The sequence below is a fragment of the Austrofundulus limnaeus genome, unplaced genomic scaffold, assembly GCF_001266775.1.
Source record: "Austrofundulus limnaeus strain Quisiro unplaced genomic scaffold, Austrofundulus_limnaeus-1.0 Scaffold199, whole genome shotgun sequence".
NCBI classification, from domain to species: domain Eukaryota; kingdom Metazoa; phylum Chordata; class Actinopteri; order Cyprinodontiformes; family Rivulidae; genus Austrofundulus; species Austrofundulus limnaeus.
In genome coordinates this window covers 339,869-350,037 of record NW_013952601.1, presented here as the reverse complement: position 1 = coordinate 350,037, position 10,169 = coordinate 339,869, and the positions used below count along the sequence as shown (strand labels likewise).

Below are 10,169 nucleotides of genomic sequence, written 5' to 3'. Positions count from 1 at the left end.
CATGGGACATTTCATAAATTGATAAAATATGAGTTTTTGTGGCCTTATAAAGCACTCTAAAAATGAAATGTTGGATTTACTTAACCATGTTATGTGACCTGGTTCCACTTGACTGAGTTGAGTAAATTCAAAGCAACATGCTCATGTTCTTTGGTTAAAAAACTGGTATATTGCTTTGAATTTACTCAACTCAGTTAAGTGGAACCAGGTCACATAACATGGTTAAGTAAATCCAACATTTCATTTTTTACAGTGTGTGTAATTTATTCAAAACTTGCTCAAACTTTTTTAGATAACAAAAAGACTAAAATTTCACAACAGTATTCTTTAACATACTTCTCCTGCTGTAAGTGCCCCGAGGTTGATCTGGGAATGCTACAGCTAGCTGCTGCTGCTGATATTGGACCTATTGGCAGAAATCCACCTTGGGGCTGCTCAGACCAGCTGTTAGCTCATCAATCTAAACGGAATTAAACTTTATCTCTTCACATCTATTCCGGAAGCTAGCAGATAACATGGCTTCTGCTCAGTAGAAGCCCAGTTTCAAAACAGTCACTTCAAGTGTGAGAATATTTGGTGAGTTTTCCTTTTCCCCAATATTTTCAAGACTTTTTAGTGGGGGGAAATATTTTTCTTTGTGTAGCAGTCCTTTTTAGTTTTAAAGGGTTAGGGTTATTGTGTCTAGCCCATAGAACTCTATCACTTAATTTTTGGACCACAAAGGAAATGAGTGTTTCTCACTTTCTTGTTTTTATCCAAGCACTAATAATGAATGTACTAGAAATGCAATATTGCTGCTAATTAAAATGAAAGTCAACTTAGACCTGCCTCTGACGCACAGATACACGCGCGCACACTTTAAACACAGTTTATCAGAGTGTTTTGGGGGGAATTACCACACTTCTCGCAGCAGGAAGCACTGAGTCACAGCGCGCTGGGAGTTGGAGGAGCATGGTGCGGGCGCGTATTTCATAATACTGGCTGCGCCTCTGCGCGCTGGATCGTGGACGGAGACTTCAGAAGGATTCGATCTGCTGCTGGCTTCAGCAGGGATGTGAACTTGTTTGTGTTCATCTCTCTCCGATACGCGAATAGTTCAAACAAACAAAAAAAGGATATGAGCGCTCAGGGACTGCTGAGCAGCGTTTTCTCCTGCTCGCTGAGCCCCAGAAGYCTGTCCAAGAGGAAGCTGAGACAGACGAGGAGCTTGGAGACGACGCTGATGCGGCACTCTGGTACCGAGGCTGAGGAGACTCCGTGTAAGGTTTGTGGAACTATTTCTTCTTCAGTCTGATCTTATTGAGTCAGACAGTTTTATATGGATTAAGTGTTAGATGATGCAACAATGTTGTTTTTATTTTTGCAAATATATTAGCGATAAATTTCGAACACCTTAAACTTTTAAATGCAACTTTTTTATTAATTTATTTTCCATATTAGATACTTGTTCCTGGTTTAAACTTCTGCAAGTGATAGAAATTCCATTAGCCAAGGATTGTCAGAAACCATTATTTAAAAAGAGATACTATTCAAATTAGATGCATATCCTGCATACATGCAGAGCTTGCATATAATCTAAAATTGCATAAATAAATAAATAAATAAATAAATAAATAAATAAATAAATAAATAAATAAATAAATAAATAAATAAATAAATAAATAAATAAATAAATAAATAAATAAATAAATCCTTCCACTGATCAAGCATGCTCTTGCAACATCTCAAAGTTTGACTCACAGAGCTGATTTGCCTATGCGGTTTTGTTTTATCACCATGTGTGATTCAGCTCATCCTGTTTAATGAAGTCACTTTGTTTTGACAGGGATGCAAAAAAGGTGGAACAGATTTGACAAGTCGGAACCAGAAATGTGGAGTATTCCAAAGCATGATTTCTATTAGGGAAAGCAGCTGCGACAGGTGTTGATTGTAGAGCTCGATTCATGTTATTAGGCAAAGATACAGTAAATATTTGGATGCCATGCACTGTAAAAAATGAAATGTTGGATTCACTTAACCATGTTATGTGACCTGGTTCCACTTAACTGAGTTGAGTAAATTCAAAGCAGTATACCAGTTTTTTAGCCAAATGAGTATGTTGCTTTGAATTTACTCAACTCAGTTAAGTGGAACCAGGTAACATAACATGGTTAAGTAAATCCAACGTTTCATTTTTAGAGTGTGTTTTTGGGTTTTTGCAGCTGTTAGCATCCGTCCAGAACTTTTTGCATAACTGGAATCAGATCCAAGAAAGCAGATTTGAACTTGAGTGCAGAAGAGCAAAATGACAACATTATGTGCAGAAAATACACTGTGTTATATTACTGAGTAAAACAATATGTGCTTAAACTGGTCCTCATGGTAACTTTGTTTGTTTATTATACTGGAGACATTTTACAGACCCGCCACCGGATTAGGCTTATGATGAATGCCAGGTAGTTCTGTTCYCTACACTCATTCACAACAACTTTGATCCAAACAGCCAAAGCTTTTTTTTTTCTAAATTCTGAATGAGGCTAGATTTTTCTGGAGACTTRAAGCAGATTTTGATTGTGATTTATGACTTATAGAAGGGTGTGCATGATTTAACACAGGCCTGTTTCTTGTCGTAAACTGCAAAGCTGGAACAGAAATGATCTTGTCTTAGATATTATAAAACATCAAGCTTTTTTTTTCCTACTCGAGCTGAACTCTTGAGGTCTGAGATCCTTCCTGCGGACTCACATGACCATGCTGTCAGCTTACAGTCATGGTGAGAAAGAGCTTTTGGATGCAAATCTTACTCCAAGTCAGTAATCAAAGTCACATTTTTTTGTGGGCGTGCACTCAGTCACTGAGGGATAATCGTATCCAGGAGACCATTAAAACAACAGCCATGAAAACAAAGTTACAGCATTTTTTTAATGCAACGCTGCCACACCTTCGCCTATTATTAACCCAAATGCTTCTGTTTAATGAGATGTGTGTATTTTGAAAACACCCCTAATGAACTCGTGAGTGTGATGTCTATTCCATCCATCCATCATCTATACCAGCGTCTTCCTTTCAGGATCACGGGGGTCACTGGTGCCCAYATCCAGCAGTCACTGTGCGAGGGGCGGGGTACRCCCTGGACAGGTCACAAGTCCATCACAGAGACACAGAGAGAGAAACGAGACAACCATTCACTCTCTCACTCTCGCCTAGAGAATATTTAGAATTACCAATTAAACTAACAGTTGTGTTTTTTGGTGTGTGGGAGGAAGCCGGAGTACCTGGAGAAAACCCACGCATGCACAGAGAGAACATGCAAACTCTACCAGAAAGGGCTGGGATTTGATCCAGTGACCTGCTTGCGGAGAGGCCTCAGCTCTACCAACTTAACCAGAYAACAGATTCAAACTAGAAGCACTCGGAGAGTGCAAACCTCCGCAATTTCCCCCATCCTGTAACAGTAATATGCAAAAGCAGAGATGGAAACACATTTGTAGAATAAGTTCTGACGTAGTGAACATTTAAGCAGGCAGTATGCATGGGATTTCTTCTCTGTGGAGTCCAATGTGAAAAAAAGAAAAGTCAGACTCGTCACCCAACGTTATTCATCGTCAAACTGGTGTCGGATTAAGYTCCTAAGTTTTCATCAGTCACGTTTCACCATGTAAAACATCTGTTTTATCCCCTTGTACGAGTTTGTAATGGTTTGACTCTCTTTATAAAGTGCTTCCTGGCTCCCCCNATGTAAAACGTCTGTTTTATCCCCTTGTATGAGTTTGTAATGGTTTGACTCTCTTTATAAAGTGCTTCCTGGCTCCCTTGAGGCCCGGCAGCTCTCTGTTTACAAGCCTAGTAGCGAGAAACTGTTTTGATTGGTTGTTTCGGAAATGTGGTGTGTTTGAGGAAATGGGGAAAAAAGTTTCATGGTGCAGTCGCACTTCCTGGTCACGAAGCGTTCTCTAAATGTGCATATTATGGGAAAAATTATTCATCATTAAATGTGGTTTTAACATTACTTTTATAAAGTTTRAAGTCCGTGCTGTCCAATCCAGCTCACTGTTTTTTTACAGAAGCCCCGTGAAAGCATCACAGCTTTGCCGATCTCAGAGTGTTAAAAGAAAAAAAAAATTCCTGTATCCGCATCGTGATCCGGAACATCACCTAAATTTAAAGGTGTGTTCCTTGGCCCAGTACCCACATGTGGTAAAAATGTCATGACAATCTGTACACAGGTTTTTGAGTAATGTTGTCCACAGACAGACCGACAGACAGACGCAACCGACAATTACCTCGCCCTTGGCGGAGGTAAAAATCCAAGCCATCATTTTAATATGCAATATGGTGTGTATTTATTTCACATTAAAATGATGGCTTGGACGTTTTGAATCTGTTTACTCAGACTACAGCCAGCATAATGTTCTCGGTCATATGACTCAAGCTTCCATGTGGTTTCCACTAGATTCTGCAAAGTGCAGTTGTTTACGTTGAGTGTGTGCCTGCACTTCAGTATATCAGTGCATCTCTTGGAGTAAACTCTTTCAAACTGCAGCATTTGATATAGTTCAGGATAAGCTTTTTGTGTTTTGCTTTATAGTCTGCATTGAGTACCTTTTTATTTGTCTCAACTGAGATTTAGTAAGCAGTATGTCAGGTGTTATGTCATGTAAATGCTAAACATGTAATATGCGGAAGTAGTTGTGACGTTTTATACAAKTATGACAAAAATGTCACACAAGTAATGTGTCTTTTTAAGATAATCTAAAAATTGGCTTACAAAATAATGTGGTAAACAGGTATTTTTTTTACTCTCGGTRTAAAATTCCCCTTGTATTTCCACTGGCTGAACATCATTGTTCAGTATTAGCAGCCCTGAGTCACAGCAGCTCGAGCTGAGATAGAAAACAGAGACATCTGGTTTACATGAAGAAAGCTTCAGCTTGTACTTCTCACAGTACAGCAGCATGACCTGATCCTTGGCTACAGTCCCTCAGGCACATATTTCTTCCCACCAGAGACGATACGTTTGCGTGGCATGRGGTTAAACTTGCAGGCTTTTACAACTGCAGCTCTAAAGCAACAAGTATTTTTTTGGTGAACAGAGGGGAAAAAAACACACTGCAGGTCAGTTCTACGAGTAAAATAAGTTGAATAAATTATTATTTTTGCATTAGTAGGCACAAATCTTACTGTTGTGTTATCTCACAGCAGAGAATACAGCATGGAGAAGATACACCAAGCACTTGTCTCTTTTATGCACAAAGCAAAGCAATAACACTGGAACACAAAGTTATAGCTTTATTAAAGTTTTTCACAGAATACAAGAACAGGGTTGTCAGCATTTAAAATAGCCTTAATAACTTGTACATTTAACCTGATAATACACTGCTTGTWTTGAACTAATGCTGTCAGCATGCTGCACTGACCTTCAAGTGCTCGTTACACTTTTTTATTATTATGACAACATCTGTGACTGCTCTTACTCCCAGTCTATTGTTGCCTAATATGACACTAATGCCTCTGATCCAACAATGTTTCAGGTTTTTATTATTCCTTCAGTTCTTTTGCTGAACTTGCCTGTGGTTAAGAATTAATAACAATCTGGCTGAACTGTTCATGAAAAAATGTATTTTAAATGCTATTTGGCATTTTATTTTGCCCTTATGAAATTTTGAATAAAATTGCTATTATGAATGCATTACAGAAACATTTTTTTAAATAATCCTTTAAACAGTCAGGTTAGATATGCAGCTAAAGAACATATTTGAGTTTATTTTCTCACAGGAACTTCTTAAGAAGCTACTTAATCATGTGAACTGTAGGTGGCGCTATGTACCATTATTTTATTAATGGTAATGCAAAAAAATGAGGACAAAAGCCATTAGAGCAAATATCAAGGGTAAATAAGGGATAGTGGTGGATACTTTGTATAAAAAAGAACCTCACTGGGTTGTGTTGTTTGAAGATCATTGTTGCTAAATAACAAAAAAAAAATCATGATGTGCTTCGAACAGCTGGATGTCATAGCGTTCTCTGCTATTTGAATAATGTGAAGCAGAGAAAGAAAACTGAGAGCGCCTGGAGGGTTTAGACATGGTGTCATCTGCATTCCTCTGAGCACCAGGAGGAGAAACGGCCTGAAAGAGCTCTATCGCAACTGGAAAACACTCTCTGGGATCTCATTAGCAGGCAGGAGCTTTTTTTTTTGTTGTTGAATGCAAAATAAAGCATTTGTGAAATAAAATCTAGCTTTAGCAATACATTACTCATTAAATCGAGTAGTTTTTCCCATTTTCTGCCATTTAAAAGCATAAAAATGAAAARGCTGAAAGCAGGAGGGGAAAGTAGGAGCGCAGGTAGAGTTACAAAAATCAAAACTCAATCTTTTCTATTTTATCCAAAACTTACAGTAAAAGAATTGWGCTTTTGTTAATATGCTGGAATGAATTTGAACTAAAATGCCTTAAAACTTCTCAGTAGCTGTGGAAATCCTGCAAATTGCAATGTCGTGTTTTCAGAAAAGGGACACAAAGAACCCCTGTTGGCTATGTGATGCAGTAAAATAAGAAGAATCCTCAACCTATAGCCTGAGAAACTGKGTCTAAATTTAGTTGACTGTATTGCCTGCAGAATAATCTGTTCTGGAAACACAATATAAGTCATGACATGCACCAGCTTCTGTGAAAATAGATACATGAAATGCATCTTTACCACATACTTTCTTAGTCTGATAAAACTTGCTAAATTGAATCTTGATTTCCTCGCTTATTGTYAAGTTTTATCGTCAGTTTTGTATCAAGTTCTTGTGAAAAAGTCCTTTGGCACAATTGGTGCATGTAAACCCTTTAAATGATCTGAAAACAYGACCTTTTTATTTATTGTTCACTCAGTTTCACAAGGGAACAAATCTTTAAATTATGTCTTGTATGTTGGGGCTGTTTAGTGCACAACATGAGGAAATTATTTCCAGATTAAAGSAGTCTTGATCACTATTCTCCTAATCCCAGTTATGAACCATCCGCTGGGGGGTTGGGGGAGGGTTTGACCCCCACAATAATTTGATCGAGTCAGTATACCCCGCCCCATCAATAAAATGACATCATTTGCTCTAACACAATAGAAATTAACTGGTTAGCAGCTGCAACTCTCTTGTTGTCTTTTAGGAAACTTTGACCTGATTTCAAAATTTGCGATGTCATATATTTACGTTTAAGCATAATTGCTGAAAATGACATGCAGGGTGTCTCGTGACATTTTGCTGTATTTGTTGAATCATGTGTTGTAATTTTTCCTAGCCAAATTGTAGTGCACCAGCTGAATACATATTCTTGGAAAATTGAGAACTTTAGGTACGTCGTATATAATACATCCTAAAAATGTTAAATATTTGTTACTGTTGGAAACAGTGTGTGTGTTGGGGGGGGGGGGGGATTTCTTTTTTTTTTTACTGTTGAACTGATGTGGAACAGAAAAGGTGCAGAGTAAAACAAAGAAAACAGGGAAGTTAACTAAACACAGTAAAGCACAATGCATTTAACACCAAAATATCCTGAATTATTTGACAAAACTAAACAGTTCAATAAATAAATAGGCAGAGAACATAACCCGCCCATTGACCTAAAGTTACACCCTTGGACCAAYCAGTTAGAAAACACCCCCCTTCAAATGTTATCAACCCATTAAATGACCGTTRTTAGTAATTATCAGCCCCATTTTGCTTCTGGATACCCCCAACTGCCCACCCCTTCTAGCAGGCTCAGTAGATCGTCAGGAATAATGAGAAACATTGATGGGTCACTTCTTGAACAACACAGTCACTCAGTACTGCATCACATACTGTCGCGCACAGCTGATGTTCTGTACGTTTTAAATCATTTAGTTCATTTTACTGTTCAGATGGGTGTGAAATTTTAATAATTTCATCCTGTGCTGAGATTAAGTAGATATTTTACCTTTTACCTTTGTGATTTTATAGGTGCAGTGTTTTTTTGTTTGTTTTTTGTGTTTATTTATTTATTTATTTATTTATTTGTATTTTGAAAATAAACATTCCACCGTGCCTATTTGTTTCTTCTGGTGTAAGGAACATTCCAAAATTTTCATCCAATTCTGTGCATAATTAGATGTTTATGAACCAACAGTGGAGCTCTGAGCAGCTTGCTCTCCAATAAACCATTTTTATTGACACTTGTTACAAATGTGCATGCTTGAAGCAGCTGCACTAGAAATGCCATTGGAACCCATACAAATTGAACTGGCAAATGTATGGCTTTATACAGACCCAATGTATTTGCACTAAACTGACTTGTGTTAAACTTTCCTTTAAGACCGTTGATGTAAATTTGTACGGAGCCCRCGAGGGGACATGGGGGATTTTTTTTCTTTTGCGTTCCCACGCAATAGTATTGCGTTACCTTGCAATACCTTTTGCGTTCCCTCGCAAAAGTAGTTCATCACTGTCGTGCCTGCCGGTTTATTAACAAACTCGCATGTTCACCATTAGCAAGTTAGCCTACTGCTTTAATTCATTTTCAGAGTGAATATATCACACAGCCACGCATGGAAGTATGTCATGTGCTGATATTTTAACACAGAACAGCCACGCAACATCAGTGTCAATTTCACAAACTTGTGGCGACATATTCTGTTTTGGTAACCGAATATTTCAAAATAAAAGTCTGATTTAATTCTGTTCCTATACAAAACAACCTTTTGCATGGAAACACAAAACAACATTGCGTGGGAATGCAAAAATATTGCGTGGGAATGCAAAAATATTGCGAGGGAACGCAAAAGTATTGCGTGGGAACGCAAAGGTATTGCGTGGGAACGCAAAGGTATTGCGTGGGAACGCAAAAGGGAAAAAAATCCCCCCCGTGTCCCCTCGCAGGCTCCGTAAATTTGCATACCTTTAAGCTAAAAATATTTGAGCTTGTTAAATTTGCTTAATTTCAATGGTGTTTCCAGCTAAAGCTCTTTATTCAATGACTGACCTGGAAAAGTTAGATTTTGCTATGTGCACAAAAATCTATGAAGTGGTCTATTTTGACCAAGCGGAGGGCTCCTTCTGTTAGAGATTCRGTAATGGTTTGGGCTGTGAAACATTTCAAACTTCAATCGGCTGTTCCTTGTGGTGCAATAAACATTTCCTGAAAGTTTCATATAAATCAGTTTGGTCTTTTCTGAGGTGTAAGCCTGAGAAGGCAGCTAGGTTTAGCCAGTGCTGTTGGCTTTGTCAAAACGACCACTTTGTCTGGGAAAAYGAGTAAATGAGAAGTTGTGTGATATGAAGTCGGTTCAACTGATCAGAGCATTTTATTTTGCTCACCAAAATCAAAATACCAAAAAAAAAAAAAGGGCTCAAATTTGAATATGTTGAACAGTTTTAGCCCTTCTAAAAGGCATTTATTTTCCCCGGGGTTTCTAGCACTCTCCGAAAGGTCGTGTTGAGCTCACCAAGTTGTAGCCTCCTCTTCTCACACTTGGCACTATTGAATGTATCGTTGTGAAATTTGACTATGTTGCATAATTCCAGGCTTTGAGTCATCCCATAGTCTTGCATTTAATTCACCAGAAAGATGCACTTATGTTCTTGGTGAGACACAGTGACACACTGCACAGGTGATAAATTAAATTACTTTATTTTACACCTGGGCTAGAAGGCTGAGATGTGTCATCGTTGGGGTCARGAGGGAYGCATCAGAGGTGGTCCCATGGCAGAATGATGGATAAGTGCCTATCAACCTACAAGGAGATGGGATAGTCTGAAACCAATGAATGGGACTGATAATTACTAATAACGACCATTTAATTGGGTTAATAACATTCGAATTGAGTGTTCTAAAATGAAAATTATTGTTGTGGCTCTACTGAAGGCACTCGCATCAGATATGTAAAATATTATATTTAGCACAAAAAGAAAGGAAATTTTGTGTTTGGTAAATTATCTCTTTGTTGTAACATTGTTTCTTGGCAATAAATCTATGGGGCACCTTACTGGCAGCACCTGGTGGTACCAGAAACTCAAAACAAGTGTAAATAACAACAGCAAAATAAGCTGTTTGACAATGGCAAGGACACCGCAAAACCTGTCCACCTAACCAAGTTTTAAAATCTTATATCAGCCAAAAAGTCTTTTTGATCTTGTTTTGAGACTGATTTACTAAACAAGAGCTGATTGTGTAAGAATAATAATCTTG

General features: G+C 38.0%; 1 protein-coding gene across 1 annotated transcript in view; it reads left to right on the top strand.

Annotated features, from left to right (window-relative positions):
• Window positions 1-945: 945 nt before the first annotated feature.
• The window catches only part of LOC106524741 (rho GTPase-activating protein 6), a 21,777-nt gene continuing 12,553 nt past the window's right edge, over window positions 946-10,169 (top strand). Inside the window, exon 1 of the mRNA XM_014018667.1 lies at window positions 946-1,264. Coding sequence (XP_013874121.1) covers window positions 1,118-1,264 — 147 coding nt within the window. The 5' untranslated portion in view covers window positions 946-1,117. The remainder of the gene's footprint in view (window positions 1,265-10,169) is intronic.